The 26862-nt window shown below is 39.8% G+C and overlaps 1 protein-coding gene across 1 annotated transcript; it reads right to left on the bottom strand.

Moving 5' to 3' along the window:
- Nucleotides 1-1974: 1974 nt before the first annotated feature.
- Nucleotides 1975-24915, bottom strand: LOC100696295 (gamma-enolase). The gene is made up of 13 exons (XM_003452688.5): nt 24763-24915; nt 13791-13876; nt 13415-13510; nt 12540-12598; nt 10965-11034; nt 9488-9621; nt 9065-9156; nt 8776-8906; nt 7917-8114; nt 6199-6400; nt 4703-4811; nt 4013-4071; nt 1975-2948 (listed from the first exon to the last, which is right to left on the bottom strand). The coding sequence occupies exons 2-13, from the start codon at nt 13873-13875 to the stop codon at nt 2879-2881; spliced, it is 1305 nt and encodes a 434-aa protein (XP_003452736.1). The 5' UTR covers nt 13876; nt 24763-24915; the 3' UTR covers nt 1975-2878.
- Nucleotides 24916-26862: the final 1947 nt, after the last annotated feature.

Genomic DNA, 26862 nt, shown 5'->3' on the forward strand with positions numbered 1-26862 from the left:
TCCTTGAAACTAGTACTTCACAAAAGGTTTTTTTAAAGGATGTATTGCCTTTTTGTTCTTCTTTTTTAACTCCTGTCAGACACAAATGTTTTCAGTGTTGGCTCTATCACAAGTTCACAACAAAGCTGGCTCCATTATCATCACAGGAAATCACTCTGCTTTCTGGGTCTGTGCTGACTGATGTCATATCTGATCAAATACGTGTGTTGGGTGACAAGTCGATTGAGTCCATTTAGTCACATGTCCATTGCTGCCCAGGCTGTTTTTAATCATTTTAAACTGATTTTCTTCATAAATCCTCTTTATTTAATACATGTTTTAGAAAAATGTGAGTTTAATTACAGTGTAATTAAACATTATATTTCAGGGAGAAATGTACTTTTCCTGCCACTTGTTTCTTCACCCTGTTGGTGTAATATGTTTAGAAGAACATGCGCTATTCAACAAAACCTGAAAAAAAAAACTGTTTTAATCTGGTAAATTGCTTCAGTTCACTTAAATAACTTTTTTTCCCCAGTCTGCTCAGATTGAGCTCAGCAGGTCATCGTGAACATGTCAACATGCATTAAGTTGCTGTGAGCCCTGTGGATGGAGGCACTGCCATCCAGGAGCTCCCTTCATGACTTGATGATAGCAGCCGTCATCAGAGGATAACACTGAGCTCTCAGAAGAAACATGGAGGAACTGGAGTGACAAAAAAATACTGCAAATAATGGCTGAACACCGTTGGTCCTTCAGTCACATATTAATGGCATAATTCTATTGAATTGCAAAAAGTCTCCTGTACTGTCTGAGGTATGTTGGTTATAGGTTCCCCAAGCAGTTGCTATAGTTTTAAGCCAGTTTGCAGTTTTAAATATTATTACATTAAATAGCAAAATTCAATTCAATTCAATTCAATTCAATTTTATTTATATAGCGCCAAATCACAACAAAAGTCGCCTCAAGGCGCTTTATATTGTACAGTAGATAGCACAATAATAAATACAGAGAAAAACCCAACAATCATATGACCCCCTATGAGCAAGCACTTTGGCGACAGTGGGAAGGAAAAACTCCCTTTTAACAGGAAGAAACCTCCGGCAGAACCAGGCTCAGGGAGGGGCGGCCATCTGCTGCGACCGGTTGGGGTGAAAGAAGGAAAACAGGATGAAAGACATGCTGTGGAAGAGAGACAGAGATTAATAACAGATATGATTCGATGCAGAGAGGTCTATTAGCACATAGTGAGTGAGAAAGGTGACTGGAAGGGAAAAACTCAATGCATCATGGGAATCCCCGGCAGCCTACGTCTATTGCAGCATAACTAAGGGAGGATTCAGGGTCACCTGGTCCAGCCCTAACTATATGCTTTAGCAAAAAGGAAAGTTTTAAGCCTAATCTTGAAAGTAGAGATAGTGTCTGTCTCCCGAATCCAAACTGGAAGCTGGTTCCACAGAAGAGGGGCCTGAAAACTGAAGGCTCTGCCTCCCATTCTACTTTTAAATACTCTAGGAACAGCAAGTAAGCCTGCAGAGCGAGAGCGAAGTGCTCTAATAGGGTGATATGGTACTACAAGGTCATTAAGATAAGATGGGGCCTGATTATTTAACATAAATACATAACTTATTTTACTAAACTAAACTGGGACCTATAAACCAGAAGGTCAGTGATGCAGTAGCTCATATTCCATCACAATTCACAGCTTTTGCAAGTATATCAACAAATGTGATTTTGATCTTGAGCACAGTTTGAGTCATGACCCATTAGGTGATCAATGTGTGCAGGTTTGACTACATTGCTTACATGCTTACTGTAAAATAAGTGGTGAATTGTGTGAATTGCGGACTGACAGACAACAGATGCCTCACCCTGGCAGATCTCATTGGCTGTTGAGCTGAACGAGCTAAAAAAATACAAAAAAACTCCACATGCTCATATTCTGACATTTCACTGAAAAAAGATTCAGACACAAAATGACAAAACTCCTTCAGCTGTGTTTGAAATTGTAAATTACCATCTTTTTTATTTCACATATTTTCACATTATTTTCAATGACAAGCGTTCTCTTTATGTGTTTTTTTTAATTCTCTTTCTTCTTTTTTCATCACAGCTATTCTAAAGACATTCAGGAGGAACCGAAGGAACAAAGGGACTCGGGGTTCAGATATTTTATCTTCTTTTTCTCTGAGAAAGAGTCAGGAGCTCAAGCATGGACAAAGGACAAATAATCAGAATCACATCTGGGCGAGAAGAAAAGGGAGCAACTGGAACCGAGAGACAGACACGACAAGAAGAACAAGGAGACGAAAATAGAGAGAAAGAAGAGGACAGAAGTGGGAGGAGTGCAGGTACTTGAGTGTCCAGGTAAGAGTGTGACATGGCAGAGTGTGTAAGTGTTCAGGTGTTTACAGTGTGTAGTTATTAGCCTCACTCCATCCCTGAAACTGCTGCTTTCCTTACGAATGCATCGTTCTCTTTCAGTTGCGAGGATTAGTCTTGGTTTTCTGATATATTATTCTCTCTGTGTTTACAATGTTAATCTTTATTTTTGCAGATCTGTCCTCTGGCTGTACACAAACTATTCCTTTAAAACTACAGTAACAGTGCATGTCTGGCTTATAAATATTCAGATTTTATGTTATTCCCCTGCATGTGCGTTACACGTGTTGCATCTGCTCACTCAGTGTGTGTGTGTGTGTTTGTGTGTGCATACGGTTTCATCTCCCTACCTTTAAGTTCAGTGCATAATTTATTCATTTAAGTATTTTTAGCTATTTTCTTTTTCTTTTGCTTATCTGTAATCTGTCTTTGTACATGGCTCGTTCCGTGTGTGTGTGTGTGTGTGTGTGTGTGTGTGTGTGTGTGTGTGTGTTTGCAAGTCATTCGTCAGTCAGTTTCACAGAGCGCTGGGGTTCCTGAAGTTATGGCCTGCAAAGCGAGCCTGGTCGCCCAACTCTTCCTCAATCCTACAGTGGAGGAAAGACAAAAACAAAAACAACATTTTTTTAATTGTTTTTGAAGGAAATCATTTCTGTTCTGCTTCATAAGGTCAGCCTGTAACCAGGAAGAGTTTATATTCTTTGCACTGGGGACATGTGATCATATCTATTGAAAATAATATCTGCATGTTCAGCACAGCCTTCTGACTTATAATTTGCTTTGCATAAAAACTTCAACAAAAATTCGACAAGCTGCCACGTTACACCACAGCTGGTGGCAAAATAATCCACTTATATCCTTATATAAAAGCAAAATAATCAACATCAGAAGATCTTTGGTCATATAAAAAAATAAAACAGGATGTATGTGAAACCTCCAAATCACAACTCAGTTTTTCCATTTTTAAAAAGCTAATGTGCTGCGTTACGGCATCTACCTGCTGCACAACAGATTCTCACATGTGTGTGTTCACGCTCGACTGCGCTGATTAGCGTTTATCGCTCGTTAATGCCCCCGATAAGTCTCTGCACCCTTAACAGGTCCTCAGCAGTCCAATGGGATTACACTGCTGAGCCGATCCCATCTCCCTCCCTCCTCTCTCCTCCTCCCACCTCCCCTGCTGCTGACTGGCTTGGACACATGGGGTGACACCAGCGCTCCTGTCGCCTGTCATGTCAATTAGCTCTCTGATGGTAAGCACTAGGACAGAGCAGTCACCTGAGGAGCTGTGCTATAATGCTGCCGCCTGATCTGGAGCTAAAAAAAGGGGCTAATAAACACTCAACAGGGCAGAGGACCAATTAGGAATTTATGAGTAAATACTGAAGAAAAGGACTGTTTTTAGAGTTATTTTAAGTCTAGATTCAGAAAGTTTTCACTTTAAATATATAAAGTAAACTCTTTAACAGAAAATGTCTTGTTTTCATAAAATGTCAAAAATGAGTAAACTATGAAGGAAGCCCAACTCAAACCAGCCGATCTGTGGACCAAAGCAGGTTATCAAGTCAGCTGTAAAAAAAATCTTCACAGAGCAGAAGCTGAAATGTCTTTAACAACTGTGAGAGAGAGCTCTCTGTAGCAGCACACTGACCTCATGAGCTGGTTGTATTTGGCCAGCCGCTCAGATCTGCAGGGGGCGCCGGTCTTAATCTGCAACAGTAAGATAAACATGATCCTGCAGGTGACCAACAGAATATTAAAACATAACACCAAGAACTCTCTGGACTTCTGGCTTCACAGGGAAACACTTGAATGATAGTTCAGAATGAAGCTGGACAGTTTTGGAGCTGTAGTCCAAAAATGTAAGTTTAGTGAAGTGAATGAGAAGTTTAGCTAGAAGATAGCATCATTCAGCCACCCTAACCAGCTTCTACTTACAAATATGGAAGTTTCTATTGTGGTGTACCTGCACTTCAGCTGTGTAATTATCAGCATGCATTAGCACAATGCTAATATTTTATGGGCTAAAGGTCATACTAAAGAACTGAAGGTCATAAGAGTAGATTATTTAAATTGGTTATTGTTACTGTATTTGCAAAAGATAAAATAAAATGTGTGTTTTTGTGTTTAGAAGCCTGGAGAATTGATAATTATTTTATATTTTAGTTTGCTGACAGTTTAAAGGCAACAAGAGAAACACAGATAAAAGATTTAAAGGGTTTATTGTGGGTTCTTACATCCTTACAAGGACAAAGACCTGACACTTATTTCTTCATCAGTCATAACATTGACTTTGGTTTGGAGGAGAGACTTAAACGTTGGTGTCAGCTTCTAAACCTACCTGTCCAGTGCAGAGTCCCACCACCAGGTCAGCAATGAAGGTATCCTCAGTTTCTCCTGAGCGATGGCTGACCATCACACCCCAACCATTTGCCTGAGCCAGCTTACACCTGAAGGACAAAGTTTATTTCAAAGCACTCTGTTAGTCATTTTTTTATTTTCTTCTAATTGATAAAATGATAATAAAACTGTTCCTATAGACAAACTTCCCTTTGCTAAGAAAGATCTCTAACTGATAGCAAAGTTACATCTCCAAAGCCATCAAAACTTCAACCAAGACTAGAAAGCTACAAAAGACAGTCAGACAGCAGTTTCCCAGTGTTGAAATGTTCACTGGGTAGCTTTCTACACCGTAGGATAAGAACATACAAAGCCGACAGACAACATAATTTTAGCTATTCCTACAAGAAAGGCTAAAACTCTGCTCTCTCTCAATCTTAAAATCCAACAAGAAAAAAACCCCTAAAAACTTAATTTCCAAAAGAGAAACCACCACTAAGAGTCTGTTTTTATTGAGGTGGACTACTGTAGAGGGTTGGATGCTAAATACTGCAGCACAGTACAAGGCAGCACTGAAGGTCGTGGGAGCACATAGTTCACCTTCCCTCTACACACTGATGCCACACTGTGTTGCATATATTAACTGCGCTGTGCTAATTGGACAAGTTAATTAATCTGATATAATTCATTTGTAACTGTGGCTCATCTCGCACGCTAAACTGCTAACAACATGAAGATTAAGACATAAAGTGTATTGCCCCCTCGGGGCTCGCGTGAGCTATAAAAAAAGTAGCTAATATATCAGATTAACGATGCAGGAAGCTTTTCATGTGATGGATGTAATACATCACCTTTACTGTCATCAGCTCTGTTTCTATCGTTTAATCTCCCTCCTCCCCTCCTGCTCTAATCCAGCTACACTGTTGTGACTGATGGCTTCATAACCCTGAGTGACAGTTTGGTAAATCTGTTATTGATGATACACACATCCAAGACTGGAGTACACACACTCTTCACAAATTTATCATCAAGTATACAGAAACATATACACAGCAGTGCCAACCAGCGTCAGCAGTCTGTTTGACCGATAGCTGAACTTCATCCTAAACATCTTCTGTCACTTCCTGTCCTTCATTTATCCGCCATAAATGGAACAAGGCCAACATGGCTGACAGGTAATGACTGATGTGCAACATCCAATGTGTGTGTATGTGGACACAGCTGGACAGCTGTGCCTCTCTCTGTCACCTCAGCTAAGACTGACAGCTCTGTTCGGCCAATCCGAGGCTTCGAGGTCACGGACCTGCCTGAAGGAGTGAAGGGTTACTCTGTAGCTTCAGGACAACACTGTGTCAGTGACGACTTGACTTTATGGATCTTTAAATACCCAAAATGTAAGAATTTGTAACTTCTTTTATTTATTAAATGGCTTTGTTTTTATTTCCAAAATGTGAATTGTGTCCACACTGGGATTTCTCATTGACAAAGCAGACGTACGCCTGTATGGCCTCGGTGACAGAGCCAATCTGGTTCACTTTGAGCAGCAGGCAGTTGCAGGCTCGCTCCTCGGCAGCTTTCTCTATTCTCTTGGGGTTGGTCACCGTCAGGTCATCCCCAACAACCTGGATCCCCACCTGGGCCGTCAGGCGGGACCAGGCCTCCCAGTCATCCTGGTCAAACGGGTCCTCGATAGACACCACTGGAAATGAGAAAAGAGAGGTAAATACTGTAGGAGCAGATGAATCTTAACCTTTTTGTCTTTTACTCACCAGTAGGAGGAGTGCTAGTGCTAACTAGTGATTTAATAATAATAACCAATAATGTAATTTTTCAAATAACACAACATGAATCCTTGGAATTATTGGACAATTTCAGGATGTTATCATTTAAGTGGTATAAAAGAGAACTCTTTCAGCTGCCCTGAACTCTGTTTTTAGACTTTTCAAAGTATATCACATAGAGACAACTCTGGCCAATCACAGGTCTTTCCAGGTCGGATCAGATGACCGTTACAGAGTAAAAAAAATCCCTACAGGAAGTGAGACACATGACACAACGGGTTACACACAACATTCCTTTATAATCTTGGAATCAAAACAGCCCTTATTTGTCTCCCCTTCGCCCCATGGCAGCTTGGATTGGGACTGGCTTCATAGAAGAAGATGGATGAATGCATGGATCTGATTACATATCCTCTCTCAGTGACATCATACAGAGCTTGGCTCACAGGGATTATTTCTACACTCACTTATTTTGCCATTTAAAAGTCTTACAGCGTTTCATTTGAGCTTCTGCCACTGAAACTGTTTATATATGATAGATTTTCTTTACATTTTTCTTTACATTTAACCCTTTGTATTATGTATATTGTCTATATTGTTACTTAACGTTCTCTTTATTTTAATCTTTGTGCACAGCGCTTTGTGACTGCCTGCCTATGAAAAGCTCTTAATAAATAAACTTCACTTACTTACTTACTAAATTGGGGAAAAATATAATAGGTCATAGCGTGGACATTAAACAGTAAAGCTGAGAACAGCAGCTGAAGAGAGGTTTTCTTTCTCATTATCAATTGACAGAAAAGTCAGCCTCATCTGGAGATGGACTGATGCAACAGGGAGTTTAACACTGGTAGTAGTCCCCTCTCACTTCTCTATAAACTTCATATCAGCTGTAATACTTGTAAATCCTCCAAATCTAGTTGGCCTTATTGTCTTTATCATTGTTGAAGGGTTTTATAAATACTCTTCTGTATTAGAAATAGTCTCTTTTAGGGAAAATAATAAAGCGGAAATAACATCTACCTAAATGTACCCTGACAAAAAACCCCAGAAATTTTACTGAGCCTGAAAGTAACCCACTAATGGAGAAAAAGCTGAATTATCTCTGTCCCGATGAGTAAAGGAGGGTGGAGAGAAAAGCATTTGGCCCTGAAGTCCTGCGTTCAAATCATTAAGTCAGCTGAAAATGTCAGCTAGCTAAAAGGCCAAGCCGTTTTTCTTTGGGTTTCATAGAGTCAGCAACCTTGGATTTGAAAGCACCTCATGTTTCTGCAGTCCAGCAACACTACTGAAGAAATAAGCAGGTCGCCTTTATGTCACATTAACTTATTTTATCACTAGATCAAGAACTAGTTTTTTAACCATTTGACACTGACTGAACTGCATTGAACCAAACACTGGTTGAGTTTCTTGTACAAATTTAAATAAGCAAACCTGGGTAGCTGTTGACGAAGCCCTGGTAGATGTCAGCCAGTTCCTCTGCAGTGATGTGTCGCTCTGGATCTGGTGGGGATTTGAAGTCCAGGTCGTACTTCCCCTCACGGTAAAACTCTGAGGCGGCAACGTCCATCCCAACTACTACCTTTTCCGTGAAGCCAGCCTTTTCAATGGCTGTCTGCAGCAGATCCAGAGCTGAAGAACAAAGAAAGAGACAAGGGGAAATATGAAATAAGAAATGGACTGAATCTTTTGCCCTCAGGCTTCTCGGGTAGGCATGTTTGCCCCAAATGTGGTCCACGTAGATGGGCCACATTTAGCTTTGACTGACAGCGTTAACTCAGGATGAATCGGCTGCCTCAGCTGAGTCACAGGTCAACTTTATATGTGTCACATCTCAGGTATGTTTGTCCATATTTGGCCACAACTGGTGTGAGTACTATAACTGAGCTGTAAGTGCTGAAAGTAGGCCAGATTAGGCTCAAATGTGTCTTCTATATGAGTTAGCTTCTCAGGCTGCAGACAGTACTTAGAGTTGAAAAACATCTAAAGGATTTCTGATGACTAAACCTATTAAGTAGTATTAAACTTATATGTCAGTAAATATTCCATTTCACATTTTTTTGTTTACCAAGTGAAGTCAAATAAAGATAAAGTTTACTGAAATTTTCCATAATCAAAGCTTCTTTCCTAGATCCATCTACTGATTCCCACTCCAGTTAACTCTTCTTCCCGCTGTCTGTGAACTAAAGAAGGTGGCTTAAAAGCTGCTGTAAACAGACCCGAACATATTGTTAATTATTCTAAATATCACTGGAGAAATTTGATGTTTATAGAGGAGCTTTCTGTTCCTCACCCTCACTGTTCTCCAGGATGTTGGGAGCAAATCCTCCCTCATCTCCAACGTTGGTGGCATCTTGGCCGTATTTCTCCTGAATGACCCCTTTCAGTGTGTGGTAGAGCTCTGATCCTATCCTTAGCGCCTCCCTGAGAGACAGAAGAGATACCTGTTAAGGATTGTGACAGGATGCAAGAATACAGAGGCAAGGAGAAACACCAGCTGTGGTTTCAAAAACAACAAGGCAAATTGATTTAACGAGAAAAAGTTTTATGAACAGTCGATGGTTTTAAAGGTGAATTCCTACTTGAAAGATTCAGCTCCAACTGGCAGCACCATGAACTCCTGCATGGCCAGTTTGTTTCCTGCATGAGATCCTCCGTTTATCACATTAAAGGCCTGAAGAGAAAAGAAGGGAAAAGGAAACAAAATGTCAGAAAGAAGGCTTTAAAAAGCATTAAAGAACTTTACAAAGAACTCTAACCCTCAAATCGATCACTCCCTGTGTTTCTATAGCAACTAATCAAAAGGACTCTTTGTAAAAGTAGAAACTGAGGGTTCTTGCCAGTGTGCAGAAGTATTTAAATGTGGTGTAAACAGAAGCATTAAATATATGAAAAATGATATTAAATGGCATTTTAAATATCATTCAGTGACATACTGAACAACAAGGTGCCGTGTGAATGTTTTCACAGCACTGTAGGTGTTCTGCAGTGAGTTAGAGGCTTACAGGAACTGGCAGCACCAGCTCTGTGTTTCCAGCCAGGTCGGCTATGTGGCGGTACAGGGGGACTTCTTTCTCTGCTGCACCAGCCTTACAGATGGCTAGAGACACTCCCAGGATGGCGTTGGCCCCAAACTTAGCTGATTGAAAGGTCATAATAGAGAAAGTGATGGGTGTTAGTATCCACAGTGTCTAGTGTCCGAGTTTTACTGGCAAAGTATGTGCCACGTCATATCACTTCCCCTGAAAAACTGTTTTAAGAACTGTAGTTCTGGGTGATTTGAAACTTTGGACTTTTAGTAATTTATTTAGTTTGGTCTCTGGTAACATTTTGAAACCAACTGGAAATCTAGGACAATGCTAAAGTGCCAAAACCTGCAGTTCCTCTAATCTCAGTTCCCGTTGACTTCTATGTTAAAGGTCAAATTTTATAGCAGAAAAAACATGTTTACAACCTGGCTACATTATAGGGGCGTGGCCACTTTGACAGACAGGTAGATGTGGGTTTTTTATGGTGATTAATGCTGTTTTCTTCGCTAAACATTAAATAAATAACGTTTAATGTAAATCATCTTTGGCATGTCCAAGTTTGGCAGGTAAGATTCAATTTACAGACATTTCCCTGGATTTTTCCTGGATTAAGCCTGCATCCAGAAGCGGCAGAAGTATCTGTCACCTTTAGTACGACTGTAACTGCAACATTTTATAGTGAGTATTCAAATTTACATGATTTTTAAAGAGCTAAAAGTAAAACTCAAACTTCAGCATTTCTGATAGTACTGATATATATTCCATATTTAAAATTAGATTCTATTTAGTTATAATTTTTCTTTTTTATTTTGTTTACATTTTGGAATCCTTTTGAAAAACACAAATTACTCCTTGATATGTCATTGCTTTAAATTCTTTTATCTTTTGTTGTAATCTTTTACATCTTATCTCACTATTTTTTAACCATACATTTAAGAAATGAGTTTAAATTTGTGTAACTGTAAAATCTAAAGTAAAGTGAAATGCCACGGCTGACTCTTTGGATATGACCATGTTTGTTGTTGCATGGACAGAAAGCCGATACATTCAGCTGCAGTTTAGTCTGACAGGTTTCCGTGCTGGCTGAGATTCATTTCTCCCAAACGACATTACTTTGAGGGCTGATTACATTGCTGCCTGAAATGATTACTAAACATGATTTTAAATTATAATAAATGAGCACTGCATGTATTTATTAAGGATGTGAGTTTGCATTGATCGTGCCAAAGCTTGTTTGGAACACAAGTCTCTTTGCTCAATCTGTATTTATGCCTCTCGTTGCTCTGCGAAGCGCTCTGTGACAAACCTTCAGCGCAAAGCATTTTTTAAAATGTGTGTGACTTCACACGAGTGGATGCTGAGCTGCAGGAACGGGGAGATTTCCAGCTGGCTGCTAGACTCTGATGATGTGCTGTTAGTCATCTCGATTTGCTCCTGTCGGGTTTCAACTCACATTTGTTTTCTGTGCCGTCCATCTCGATCATCATGTTGTCCAGCTGCTCCTGCTCCACCACGCTGATGCCCTGCAGACAAAAGCAGAAAAATAAGTGGTGATATACACATATGTTGAAGCATTATAGTCTATGGTCATACATGTTACATACATACATTTAGTTGCAGCAAATGTAAAAGACATGAGATCTTTTTTCCCACAAATCCCCTCTTTTCAGTTTCTTTAATGTCATTGCTAAACCTTGAGTAAAATCATTCATTCTAGCAGACTTACTGACATAAAGCAAACCTGTTCCAGTGATGTCACACAGGTTTGTGTTATTAGTAGTAGTAGCATTGAGCAATGAAAGAGTTTCCATTTAGAAAATGTTTTCAAATAGTGCATGTGTAATACACTAAAGCTTCAACTTTCACCTTTTCTATGAATAACCTGCAATTCTTTTCATTTAAATTCATTATTTGCCAACATTTATAATTTTAATGTTTTTGTTACATTCAAAACATTATAAATAATGACTGAAATAAAAATCTGAATTTTTGTCTGTAATAATAATCAAAGGATTCAGATTTCTGTCATTGACCTCCTCTTCAGAGTTTTACTGCATACATAAACCACATGACTTTATTGTGCTGCTTACTGATTTAAATCCCACTATTCCTCCAATGTGTGTGTAGAAATATTAAGATCAGGATTAGATACACAGTAAAAGCTTCCTTCTTAAATCTTTATTACACATTAGACTGAACAAATAAGACACTCATTACGTAGGCTCGTTGGGGGGACACAGGAGTTAAACTACCATCCTTTGTTATTTAAAAAGCGTAACATTCCACCAGTATGACATATTAGGAACATTTACCACATATAAAATCCACTTCTGGAGTTACTAAATAGTCAGTATGTCATCTGATGACAATTTTTGTTCCAAGACAATTATTCACATTTTAAGTCTTAACATTTTCAGCCTCAATAACTCAAACAGCCAATTATTTAAGGCTATAAAATGAGGAGACACACTAAACATGTGTGCAGTTTTTAATGCATGGCTCCCAACACAATGATTAATTAGAAGACATTCAGAATGGTAATTAAATTTCCCTTTAAAGGGAACCTATTATATTTATTTCCAGCTCCATTATTTCCAACTAAAGCAGCTTAGTGTGATCAAAAGGTCACAATAATCATTATTTATCATATAACAGCCCTTTAGTTCATCTTCTGTCTGAAACAAGCTGTTTGACTGTTTTGGCTATTTTCTCCCTTCTTTTAAGCCAACTTTTGTCTGATTGGCTGCTGCTCATAAATAGGTTTTACCGGGATGTGGGCGGGGCATCTGTGTCTGAGATGACCATCATTCCCATCATAATGGGAAAAGAGCAGAAATATGTGCTTTAATGCAGATGTTTGCAGCTGTTGTTTCAGCTCACAGGGATCACAGAGTGCTTGTAGCCAATAAGTGTTTTGAGCGGTCAGTTAGATTAAGAAACTACTATATAAATGCCAGTACATAACAGAAAATAAGGCTAACATCTTAGTAGGTATATTCTATAATATATAAGTGATTTGAGGACTTACAGAGGCTAAAAGGGCTGGAGCCAGAGTATCGTTGATGTGCCCAACTGCCTTCAAAACACCTAAAGTGACAAAGAAGGAAATCAGATGCACAGCGTCACAAAAACGTGAGGTGAACACATAAATTATCCATAATAATTAATGTTAAATTGTAGTGAAGACAGAGCACAGTTTAATCAATTTTTGTTCTTCCAAATTACTTGTGGAAATATTTTCCTATCAGCACTGACTGCTTTTGCAGCTAACTGTAGGGTGAAATTTATTGTGGATTCATTTGTTTGAGGGTTAGGCGAGTACTGTAGCCTTAATGGCTGTTTTAAAGTCACTGAAAAGGGTCATTCGGGGTTCGTCAGCAGTAAGAATGATTTGTTAGACAAATTTAAAACGGCTTTATCAAGACTTTTGTGGCATTTTACTGTCATATCATGAATAAAAATAAGATGTCCAAACATCTACACTGCAAAACTATTTGTGAGAGAAATGCGTCCACAGGCCAAAGATTTTATCAGCGTCACAAACCCTGAATTAAAGAAACTTTCTAGAAAACTGTCATTTATACTTTAAAGGTCTCTGAATGTTCTATATTTTTCTCATTGTCAACCATCTGGCTTATTTCTTCTTAAGTGCTTTAATAAAAATCTATATTATCTATATTATATTTTTATTTTGTTTTGTAGGCTTTTTATAAAATGTGGAGTGAAACTCTCAGTGTTTGTTATCATATAAATGCAGCACTGTTCACTGAATACAGCACTCTGCTTCTGTTAGTCAATGATCTCTTCATCGTTTGCCCTCTTGTGGTCATAAATACTGAATGCAGCTTTAAGTTCTCATCAAATGTACCAATCTGTGCAAGCTCAGCTGATGCATCTTCATACCTTTGCCCTTGTAGCGACTCTTGTCTCCATCTCGGAGCTCCAGAGCCTCATAGATCCCTGTGGATGCTCCGCTGGGCACCGCAGCCCTGAACAGACCTAGAAGACGAATAAAGAGAGAAAGAATTAACGTGTTGATGTGATAGATATTAGACAAATCTTCATCTCAGACTGTTATCCCTATGCCTTGTGTCATTTCTTAATGATCCCTGTAGTTGTTTAGCTTCATTTTAGAGGTCAGCTGAAGGTGATTTATGTCCCAAACAGCTGCTTTTTTTTTTTAGCTTTCTGGCACGGTAAGTGTGAGCTGCTTTCCAGGTGGTAAAGATTGTGTTATTTTCTTCCTGCGACATTTTCAGACAAGCTCTTTAGCGGTCACCTTTTTCTGTGCGGAGGTCCACTTCAACAGTGGGGTTTCCACGGGAGTCCAAGATCTCCCTGGCAACTATGCTGACGATCGACATCCTGAAAGACACAGAAAAGAAGAACAGCCCACCGTTTAGTGTTTTAACTTATAACTTCACCTTAACTGCACCAAGGAGATGAAACACAGAAAACTTCAGCTCCTGGATGAAAAGATCTATTTTTACAGTGAACACAAACACACGACTGCCTGCCAGGGGAGACGGCGAACAACATCAATGCAGAAATCAAAGCTCACGACAGAGGAGTGCATTGTCTGACTCTCTCTCTCTCTCTCTCTCTCTCTCTCTCTGACGCACACACACACACACACACACACACACACACTGCAGTTACTTTTCTGTTTCTGGAAGCAGCAAAAAGAAAAACTTCAGTAGGGGAGAGAGGAGTTTTAAATAATGCATCAGTTCGTCGCTGCTTTTATCCAGACTGGAATCTGCTGATTTATTCTGGTTTCGTGGTGATGTTCTATATTTTTCTCATTGTCAACAAAACTAGCGAGGCATTGATCATACAAACAAGTACTGTGAATCAAAGCCTGATAGATCTTATTTTTTCTTTCTTCGCGGAGCCACGCTGATTTCTCTCCCTCTCTGTTGTGCTGGCTGACAGCTTCCTTTGTTGCTTTGAAAACACTGTTATTTTGTCTTACTCCTGCACACAGCCTCCTGCAGACAGGAATGTTCTCCACGGCACCAAAAATCTGTTAATTTACTACCGAGAAAGTTCCCAACAAATGCTATATTTCTTTAATAACATTTGCTAAATAGTACAACTCTGAGGATAGGTGCTATAATCACTGGGCTTCAACCTGTTTGAAATGTTTTACTATCAGTTTATTCCTCACATTATGAATTTCTGGCAGATGTTCATATTAAACTTGGACAAAGTTTTAAATAATTAAGTCAGTGTATGTACAACTAATCTCTGTGAGCCAAAAGTTGTAGAAGGTGATATCGCTAATATGGTGATCTTTGTCATGTAGCTTGAGCAGAGAAGCTCCACCCACCTGCTGTTTAAATTTGTTGTTTATGAGGGGCAGCCAATCAGAGGAGAGCTTGTTTAAAGGTGAGGAGCTAACTGAAATGAAATGAAAAGATGTACTGAGGTCCAGTATAAATCAAAAAAGGATTATTTTGATCTTGGAATCATGCAAAGCTACTTTATTAGAGTCCAAGAACAAATATATAAAGTGGAAAATGAACCTATGTTGTAATCAAACTAACACTGGTACTACTGCATAGGGTATTACTTCTTTCCTTTCTTACAGTCATCCTTACGTTTGTGTATTTTTCTGTATCATGTTATATAATGAATACTTAATGGCTGTGTTTGTATAAATGCAGTTCACACAGTAAGACTCCCGATAGTTAAACACATGCATACCATGTACATTAATACATAAAAGAGATCGAAGTAAAACAGTTTAAATCATGTTGCCTTCAATCCTTCAACCATAACCCTTCTGATCACTGATCTATTTAAGTTAACATACTTTTAAAACTTTTGTCTCTTTCAATAAAGAAACTAGAGAAAAGGTTTTGAGCAGGGGTTTTAGCCATCAGTCTGACCTTGGCAAAGCTTTTTTAGGCTTCTACTGCTGCTGTTTACTGCTGCTTCTTGTATCCCAGGAGAGAGATCTCGGAAAATCTTTCAGTGCTAATGCAGGAAGGATGCTCCTCTGTGGGCAACCTGACACTTAAAGAAAAAAGGATCTTGACTACACGAGTATTCTTCTAAATAGGCCACTGCAGCCAACACTTTTCTTCTGCTTGTTTCTGGACCTTTGTTCTGTTTAGTTACAAGAATTAAAAAACGAAAAAAAAGCATTTGAACACTAATGCTGTTCCTAAATTCATGCATGCTAAAAGTGGTTATGTGCATTAGATACAGAAGGAGAGAGTGATTGGACTATTGCTCAGAATGTGCCTATGCAGTATGTTATACTGGTCCAGATGCTATGTGCTAAAGGCTACAAGCACTCTTGGCATTTAACTTTTGATAAATTAAAATGATTGTTTTGTTGGTTTGTTTATTTGCTTTTTTGGTGCTTTTACTTGAATCTGAATTGAGAGGTCAACCTTCACGCTGATGATTGATGATTGTTGTCATGGCGTTTATAAATCCTAAATCTGCCAATAAAGCAACAACTAAAGTAACACTAAATAGAGAAGCAGATTTTATCACCACAGTGTGATGCTCAGAGTTCAGCCGTGGGTTTAACAGCCTGTTGTTGAGGTTCAAAACATATCAGCAGCTTATGGCAGACAATGGAAAGCACACTTATAATTAACATTTACATGATGTGCACTGCTTGTCATTCATGTTGTTTGAAGTGATGGTGCGTTGCCATCAACTGCGGGGCGACATTATCTCCTTTCCTTTCATAAAGGATGGTCCGGTGTATCCTCTGCTAAAGGAGGTAATAAAGGAAGCATTAACGCTCCTTTACCAGCTGTCAGTATTACTTTTACACCTCATGGTTCTTTTTGTTTTTTATGTTAACTCTGTTATGGATAAGTTAGACCTAGACACAGACATGCTTTGAAAACGATCTTTTCAATTTTCAAACCCATTTTCGAGCCAGTGGAGAGAAGCCAGGATTGTGGTGATGTGATACCATCTGCTAAAACCAGAAAGAAGCAGAGCTGCTGCACTCTGAACTAGATGGAGGCGAGAGTTTTGTGACTTTTCGTGCAAATCAGAGAGGAGGAGGTTTCCTTTAGTCGAGCAAATGTTAGAATACAATTAAGATAATTTAAATATCTGCTTTTAAAAACACGAAAGTCAAAGATGTCTCACGAAGAACCAAGAGAGCCTCTTTCACTGGCATTTCATTCTCACGTGTACTCTTAACTAACTTAAAGCATTCAAATTCTGTTTCTCAGCCAGAGAGACTGAACTCCACAGCACAAGATTAAAAATGTATTCCATCACTTTGATGTTGAATTTTTAATTTCTGTACCACTGTGACATTATTGCCATAACCTCAAGAGCATTTGAAGCTTTCATTAATTCTATTCTCCTCCGTGGGTGTTTCCCCTCTTCCTTCTCATTGACAGTCCAGGCACTCAGCACTGTAACTGCAGCGATACATCAAAAAGGGGCTTTTTATGCCGTCCTCATCTCTCCGTACTGTATGAATACTTTATTGATCTGTGAGCTAAATCTGGCTCGCAGCTAGCTTGCAGAAACCTGGCGCCGAGGCTGTCTTCTTCAGATGCACTGACAGAAACGTGGAAGCTCGGAGGAAGGCTCGTCCTCATATCTCTGTACAGTGCATCTTCTTTGGTTACAGAAGTATAAATAAGGTATGGCAACATTGTTTTAGAAGTTCAAGTGATTCACAATAATGATAAATCAGCTCCACGTTGCATGAATGCACAACAAAGGGTATGTCACTTTATTTTTCTATCTCTAAAATATGGAAGAAGCTTTCAGGCCTAAAGACCAGCAGAGTGCAACTTCCTCTGAAATCTTGAGTCTAATATCACACTATTTTTAAGTCTTAGTTAACACAATGTGATGATTGTGGTGTAAATTGTGGTCATATTAAGATTTAAATATGCTTCAGAGAGTATGATCTGGGATAAAAGTACTTTTCAAAAAAAGTTGGGGTTAAAAAATGCAAATTAAAAACAATTCACCTAAAGTTGGCTCCAAGACTGTACACACTCCACACTGTAGCTCATTTCTGCTGTTTGAATATTATGATACTGCCATCGCTATAGACAGTAATTTGAATGTAAATCATAATGGCAAAGAATTGTGGGAAAATATTGTCTCATGAAAGTACGTCTTCACTACTCCAATTCCATGACATTTACAGCAAGGGAAGGTTTGGCCGTAAATGTCATTTAGAGTAACGTCACTAGAAATGATGCAAAGAAAATTTGCATTTGCTTTACTGTAAAAGGTTTACAGCTGCCAGTAATTTTGTAAAACTACAGCAACAGGTCAAACAGACAAGCTCAGACATGAAAAATAATATGATTAGAGCCTAGTCCGATAAATGCTTTTAAAGTCATCGTTGTTAGGATCATGGCCACTTTCATCGATCAGCACAAACACAGGCAGCCTCTAACTGCAGATAAATCCTGTCTGAAAAGGTTTGTGCTTCACTTTATGTCAGATTGTTGTGTTTTGTAGGACTGGTACTTAGTTAGCAGGTGAGTGCACAGGTATTGGATGTAGCTAGACTTGGTTGATGAGTTAGCAGTTCACCCTTTTGTCCAAATATGGTCACTTCTGGCTCCAGAAGAAAAAACACAGAGGTGTTTAAAATGCTGATATTAAGGATTCAACATCAACCAAACAAATAAACAAACAACCAAAGAAACAAAGTCCTGCTGTTAAGTTTGGTGGTAGATAATTATATGAAATGATGGCAGCAACTAATGATTATTTTAATTATGAGTTCATCTACACGATATGTTCTGAACTCATTGGTTAACCTCTTTTTAACAGGTCATAAACTAAAGAGTGAGATTTAATATAATACTTAACATGTAATATGAGACCAAATCTTCTAACTGTGGAAACATAAACAGAAAAATGAGCTGCATGAAATAAATAAAGACGGTCTGTCTTCATTCGTTTTATTGTCGAGTTACCCCGCCGGTGTTCCTGTGGGAGCACATTTTAAAAAGTCATTTGTGTCACATTTTTCCATTTTTCTATATAACTTATGTCCTTGTGTTATCTGTCTTCTTCCTCTGTTATTTCCCCCGGTATTTATCTGACTCACATCCTGAATGCAAACACTTTTTGTTTATGTGAATCCTTCCTGCAAACATCAGACAGCGTTTGGTTCTTTTTTTTATTCCAGGTGTCACCTTTTTTTCTCTTCCACCAGGTACACGAATTCCCTCGTGTGTTCCTTTTAACCCAACGCAAAGTCACATTACTCCTCTGTCCTCTGACTCCTTCGCTCAGCACTGCTCTATCACGATTCCTCTGCGCAGCTCAGGGACATTATTTCCACCCATTTTCCCCTCACCATTCGTTTATTATGGCATTTATGAAAATTTATGCTCATTCAGTTCTTACACTCGTAAGTCACGGGAGACAAAAGTGTCAGCAAAATGAGTAAAGTGTATAAACGGTGCTCAGTAGAAGAGAAAGCAGATACAGTAAGGTTCCACCAGCATACTGAAGCATCAGCTCACTCGGGATGTGTGGGTGGTTTAATTATTTATTTTTTTAAAGTTTTGGTGCTGCTTTGGAGCCCCACCCTGCCGTACTGCAGACTTTTCCAAACAGTTCCTCCCTGGGCAGCAGCGCATGAGATACCTCTCAGAAACCCCGCAATTTCCAGTTTTCATCTAAACTGTTATAGTTTCATGAGGTAAAACTTGGTTTCCTAAGGCGACCGAGTGACTGCCTGGGGATTTAATTATAGCATTATTGTGTCAGGACTGTTCAAGGGCCTTGCAGATATATAGGTCTTGCGTCATCTGCTGTGTGGCCTCCCAGTCATGGTTTCACTCATTTTACACAGAGAAAAACTGTTGTATTGCCTCCTACAGCGTGCAAATGAAAACAGACTTGTATCTTAATGCATCAAGAAACCTAATCATGTTTATGTTTCATACTCTGAGGCGATGCATTCTTTTAATATAAAAACATTTGAATGTAAGCTGTGCATTAATATCACTACTATCTGCATGCAGCAATCTCATATCCACACACATGTTCTTGCTTCCTGATCTGTCACTACGTCAATGAGATTATCTCATTACCCTCATTTCCATCCCTCTTTTCTCTCCTCTCTCTTGTTCTCTCTCCATCTCGCCCGGTGCTGTTTGGGCACGTTGCTGTGTATTACGTAAGCTCTACAGCAACAGCAGCAGAGAGGCAGGACACCCATGAACACACCACACCTACCAGAGACTGCAGTGCTCAGCAGAAAATGTACCAAAAGAGGGCGAGTCAGAGAGGGAGTGAACGAGGAAGAGGGAGATGAGGGCACACAAGGAAAGGAAACAAGTAGAAAAACATCAACTCTGTGTTTCTCTATATGTGGCTGGAGGGACAAAAGGATCAAGAGAAAAAGAGCAAGACAGATGTGATGAAAATTATCAGAAGAGAAGGAGCGAATGAGCGAGAGGAAGGATACAGCCTATAAAAAGAACACCACATACCCATTTTACCCTCAAATTCTTCATAAACTCACAAAATATTTAAAGCAACCAGATCTACTTTCTGTACCTAAGATATATCTCATTTTGAAGCTCTAAAAAAAGCTGTAAATTCCCATTTGAAAGCCCTCAGACTGCATAAATGAACAATAATCTAATTTAATGGTGCTCAAAATGCTCCACAACCCAAAGCCTAACGTAACTAATGTTCTTCCTGCACTGCTTGCAGCTGAGGAGCTGAGGACTTTGATGGTATTTCCCACTTCACAGCAGCATTAGTTATTGCACGGTGCATGGCTAATGTGGCAAACGTTACCATCTGTTTCCTTCCCTCTTACTCTATGTGCCCGTATAGATTTTATTTTAATCAAATGGCACACACCAAGGCTGAGAAATAAAGGCAGCGCTTAAGTGCCAAAAACTGCAGGTCCCCTGGTGGCCACTGGAGGCTGGTTCCAAAAAGAGTCAGTCCTCATAGACTCCAATGTTACAGTGTTCAACTTGTTCATCTTTACAGCAAAAATAAACATGTTTACAATGGTTTTGGTCTCTAGCTGTTTTATATGACTCATAGACAGACACATGGCATAGACTGTATATAATAAATGGATGTAGTCACCATGACATCACCCAGGAGTTAAAGAAGTCCCGCTATAAAGTCTCAGCTAAGTGGTTTGGAACTGGACAACATCTGGTTGTGCACGCTGCTCACTTATTGGTTAATGCCTTGTCAGTCACACGGTAAACATCCCCCTGTTCATCTCCCTTCTAGACTAATAGTAAGCATAATTTTCTAAATGAACTTTAAGATCAAATTAGTCACTGAAACCATGATGTTATCTGGAAAACACCACGGTCTGTATCCCAGCAGACATCTATACAAAGAATGCAGGTTGGCAGCATCCATCTTTTTTATATATAGTCTATAGTCTATGGGTGCAAACCAAGCTAGCTAGCATTAGCTAGTAATGTAGCTGTCTGCCCTCTCAACCAATTAGGATCACTCATTCTGGCACCAAAACACAAGGCGACAAAATGTCCAACTCAAAGCTTTAAAACAGGAGTGCACAAATTACTGGGTGTTGCAATGCATGCTGCCATCTTTTATATACAGCAAAGAGCAAACAGATGCAAAGGTCAGTATTTAATCCTGTGAGTGAAAATCCTGATTAATTACAGTCTATCTTTTAATACTTTCAGTTCATTTATTTTCATAAATAATACGTAAACAAAACAAATGAATGCAGCCGTAGAAGGAGAGAAAAAGGCAAAGACAGAGGAACAAGTGCTAAAATGTGGCTTTAAATATATGCAAACAAAAAGAGAGAGAGACATAGGGAATGGCCAGGAGGAAGGAGAGAGGGAGGGAGTGATGAAGGACAAAATGGAGAGTGAGTGGAAATGAGGGAGGGCGAGAGAGCGATAGAGAGAGATAAAAAGAGGAGAAAAGAGGCAGAGATAAATAATTAAATGACTGTGTTTGGCTGGAGAACAGAGGGGAGATGGAGGGATGAAGGGGAGGGGGAGGAGGAGGAGGTAGGCAGGGAACAGAAGGCTGATTATGGCACACACTTGGGAAGTGAAGCAGTCTCACACATACTGTATGTAATGCTGATAATGTGTCGACGTTTACACACATGTAGCTTCAGCTGGCGATTATCGCAGGTACTCGCGCACACTTAACGTCCACCCACACGTCACAGCAGGCAGCCAGAAATGCAGAAACTGAACACGCGCTGCTGATACACCAGAGCACAACACAATCAAGCGTCGGATCAAACACAAACGCACACACATTTGACTCCTGCTGCCAAAACACACACACACGCTCTGTACAGCCATTTTCCAAGAAATCAGAGACATGTTGGGTTTTTTTCAGTGCTGCCATATTAAAAAGCATCAGACAGAAAACACACACAGTAAGGGCTAATTGATTGTAGAATCTCACAAACACATTTTGGCAAGAAATCACCCCCACCAAGCAAAGCTGGAGTCCCTGAATCCAGACGGATATCTGCATCCAGATTGGTTTGACATTAAGTTTCTTAATATTTATTCGTACAGCTGTATATGTGCAATGATAAATATTCCATCCATCCTGAAATTGTGAGAACTTTTACAGTAACAACCAGTCTCCCTGAGACACACAGATCATCGCGCAATATGACTTCTATTCACTTATCTCAGATCCACTCTGACCATAAGCATTGGTTCTTTAACTCTTGAGCCATCTTCTTTCTAATATTTGCAGCCTGTTTCCCAATCATGGCTAAAGCACAGTCACGGATTAAAAGAAAAATTCAGTGACGAGCTCAACTGGAAGATTTATTTATTCCAGGATTAGACATGAGAAACGAAGTCTTAATGATTCATGTTACAGAATCGTGCCTCTTCTCCCTTAAGCGAAGTTGAGTCACTATAGTGTGTAAACAGATGCTATACCTTTGAGATGGATGGATGCATTTTTATTCATTCAGTCTAAAATTACAAAACATATTAAACAACATTTTTGTAAATGTGCCAATTTACCAAACTGACTAATGTGCTACTCTTAACCCTTGGCTCTTTGAAAGGAACAGCTGATGGTGCTTAGACTGTAGACAAAGACTGACGTAGCTTCTCTGTCTGCAAAGTGAAGTCAGCACAGAAGCTGGTAAATCCTGTGGTTTCAAAAAAAGATGTCTGGCTCTATAGAAGTCTATGAGAAAATGATGCTTCCTCTCACTTGACCTGTGCTCTTATCGGATATATAAGTAAATATGGCAGAGCGTCATAGAGTCTATTTCCCGGTGTGACAATCCCAAGAATCCTTGTTTCTTTATCAATGAAACCTCTGAACCTGGAGACTCAACTCAGGGAGTCACAGACTTCAAAGTGCAATCACACAAAGGCCTCGAAGCCATTATATGCACAGACAGTAAATATAAGATTTACAAAGCAACCATGGCGTCTCCCACTGGTTTCTGAAGTCCCGCTGTGAAGCCCGAAGCTGAGCCATGTCAGCTTTTTAAAACTAGCTGTCATGGAGCTGACCATGAAATCGATGGACACTGCGTAGGCTAGCAACTAATCAGTCACACAGTAAAGCTTACCCTCAGTCCTCCTTGGCTCTAATTGGGACTGAAATATACAAAACAGGCCTCATGTTGTATTCAGTCAGCGTTAAAACTATTGACTTAAGATGGGACCATAAACTCGTCAGGACGGTGCTCATGCTGGAAGCTCAAACGCACGAGATAGAGGTTCTTTCTTTCTGAGATGTTCGCTGGTTAAAGGATGAAAAACAACCAGCTGTAGTAAGACAAATGCACGATACATTCATCTCTTTTGAAATGTGACGTGCAAACAGCAAAAAATAAACATCTATCACAGCTTCAAATCAATTAAAAGCTATATCTCAATATGTTTTTAATCATATATATTTCATCCATCCATTTTCTTCACCGCTTTTATAGTTTACAGACAAGCGTTGCTGGAGCTTATCCCAGCTTTCATACAGTAAGAGGTGAGACACACCCTGAATAGATCACCAGTCCATCACACACGGAGACCTCACATCCACACCTAAGGCCATTTAAGCCAGCATGCACCACCAGCTCGCCCGTATTCATTTCACTAGTCTGCAAACACTTTCAAAACCCTTAATTTTCCTTTTTTCAGTTATTGTTTGTTACTTTTTTCCCTGGAGGATGCATTCCTGGAATGATTAACAAATGATTCCTGCTGTAAAAGCTGAATGTAGGACAAGATAAGTTATCTCATGTCATACCAATTTTCACCGCTGCACTTTATTTATTAAATAATATTTGTTGTTTCAGTCAACCCCCACTCATAAATGCACTGCTGCCCAAGCACTAACACACACACACACACACACACACACACACACAAACACACACACACACACGGGACCTGCATATTGAAGGCTGTACCTCTCTGACACACAAACACATACAAACACACACACACATTTGTGCCTCTCGATCAAACACATACACGCTTGATGTCCCAAGGACTCAACCGTAATTGACTGCAGGATAATACACAAACACACACATAGCATTCCTGCAGCCAAGACTCACATGACCAAATACACACGCAATACACTTGACAGCCATTTTACAAGAAACCAAAGGAAATGCAGGCAGCAAACACACACACACACATTTTCTGTTGGATGGTTTGTCATAACACATCTAGCAAACACACACACACACACTTACACTTCATAATGACAATTGAAAGCTTTAACCCTCCTCCTCTCACAAACCAGCTCACACACACAAAAAGCGATGACACACATAAATAAACCACAAATTAGCATCTAAAACTGCAGCTCTCTCACACACACACACACACACACACACACACACACACAAGCTGCCACAAGACATCAAACCAACGCGTTCTTGACTGCAAGAGCTTGTTCACACACATAATGTGCATGTTGCCAAAACACACACAGACATACACATCATTTCCTTCCTCCTGTCTACGCACACACACATTTTTAAAAGCCACAACGATGCAACATTTAGACACACATCTAAAACTGACACTTACACACATCTTTCAGTACATGCACACACATGTATGACTTCCGGTCTTACACACACGATCTCTCACTACGATCTCTCACACACACATGCAGTAAGACCTAAAACTGAAGCATCTCATTCTCATGCACAACCTCCTGCATCCGCCATGCAGCACACAGAAAAAACACACACGCACAATGATGCAGAAACACAAAGATGCAAAGAGGAAGAGAGGATTTCCTGCCTTTACCTGATGCCGGTGTGTGTGTTTGTGTGTGTGTGTGTGTGTGAGTTCTGCCTTTTACGGCGACTGAGAAAATACTGGAGAGGCAGAGCGATGAGAGAGAGAGAGAGAGAAACAGGAGGGGAGGAGGAAGAGAAGAGGAGAGAAGGAGGGGGTGATATATATGTGCGAGTGTGTGTCAGAGGGAGGAGGGGAGGGAGATGACTCAGAAGGGAGATGGGGAGAGGAAGAGGAGGGTTAATTAAAAAGAAGGAGATGGATGGAGGGATGAGGATGGGGTGCAGAGGCTCTTCGCCTGACAGAGGAGGTAAAAATAGATGAAGGGAGGACCGGTTCACGCGCTGCGTGTCTCCCTGCCTCTCTCTGGTGCTGCAGTGGGGTTCAGCTGATGTATATACGGTTACATAATTGAGCCTTCTCCACTATACTCACACGGCATGATGCTCAGTGTGTGTAATGCTCATGTTGTAGGCAAATAAACATGATATAACAAGCAAAAACTGTGTTTTTCACTAAAAAGACATCAAGTGAAGTACTTTCCTGTAATACTGATTTAACCTGTTTAACCAGGCGGGTCATTAAACACATCAGCTGTTAGTTACAATGGTGGCCTGCAAACGGGAAAATCCTTGTGGAAACATGAGGTAGGGCTAAAAAAGAAATATCAGAAATTAAAAGAACAGCAGCAACATACCAACTGGCAAAATGCTGCCCTCTGGTGCCGAAATGTAAAATTTGCAGAGTAATTACAAAAAATGTGCCTCTAAGCATATATAACCTAAATTTATGATGATTCAGTCCTTGAATAAAACCACAAGCCTTAAATTTGAAGCTGTTCATTATGAGGGCTGTCATTTCAAGCAGCTAGTTTACTGATTGTTTGGGTGTTTTTAAAAAAGAAAATGAATTGCCTGGATTTCATATTATGTGGATCCTAATCATTTTTACCCTGTTAAACAGATGTTTTTCTCTTATACTGGAGTAGATATGTATGTGTAAGAGCAGAAGGCTGAAAGTATGTTTACGCTTTACAGAATGAGAGATGAAAAAAACTAACCAGCTTTGTTTCTTCTGTTTTGATTTTTAGTTTTGTCCCTTTAATGCACGTACACGCTAGTTTATCCACTTTTTACCACACAGCAAACGTGCTTTGCATACTAACTTGTAATCATGATTTAACTAAAACTTATAACTCTATATTTTCACTGGTGTTGTGTGATATTTGCTCATTTGTTTGTAACTTGGTTAAATTATGATGGTGTAACCAAAGACTCCAGTGATCTTTCACCATTAAATTTTTACTCTCGCCAAATAAACTCTGGCCTGCGGCGCATATCCACCGACGTGTCCTGAAAATGCCTCTAAACTGATGAGTTTACAGGAACCGTGAATGCGTTCTGGGCAGAGCTCACCATAACTTCATTGTTCTTCCTTTGTTCTGTGCAGAATCGTGTTGAGCTGTGTCCTTGCTGCTCTAAAAACAGACCGGTGACGCTGCTAATGCCGACTGGAGGGTGACACTGATACACACTGATAGGGCAAAAGGGTGAAGCCAGTGTGTGTTCAGTGTGTGTCACGGTTGTCTATTATGGTGTGTCTTTGCCTGCATGCAAGAGTATTATCGGGCAGGTGCATATAGCCACCTGTGTGAACGTCTCTGGGTGCGCTTCTGTGGGTGTGCGAGCGTGTGAGATAATCTATAATTAAATTCTTGAGTTTAATGGGATTATCTTTGGGAGACAAGCAGCACATCGTCCTTGCCATCCATGCCTGTGGTTAGCTATGGGTGAGCGACTAAGAGAAACACACATGTACAGAAGGAGAGAGAGAGAGAGAGAATAAATGGTGGCAGATGAGAAAAAAACAGGAGGGAGCAACAAAGAGGAAAATGTTAAAAAAAAAAAAAAAAAGCAGTGATGAGATCAAAAAGCAATGAAATGCTTGTGAAGTGAGCAAAACAGCGAGGCCATCCAGAGGGACGGGGTAATAGAGGAGCGCCTCGCACTGTAATTATCTAATTTTCTGCTGCATTACCGCTGAAGGTCGACTAGCCTTTCCCTCGGCGAGGTCTCCCTCCACCTCCAGCACATCAGTGCTGACCAGGCC

Source organism: Oreochromis niloticus, linkage group LG22 (assembly GCF_001858045.2).
Source record: "Oreochromis niloticus isolate F11D_XX linkage group LG22, O_niloticus_UMD_NMBU, whole genome shotgun sequence".
NCBI classification, from domain to species: domain Eukaryota; kingdom Metazoa; phylum Chordata; class Actinopteri; order Cichliformes; family Cichlidae; genus Oreochromis; species Oreochromis niloticus.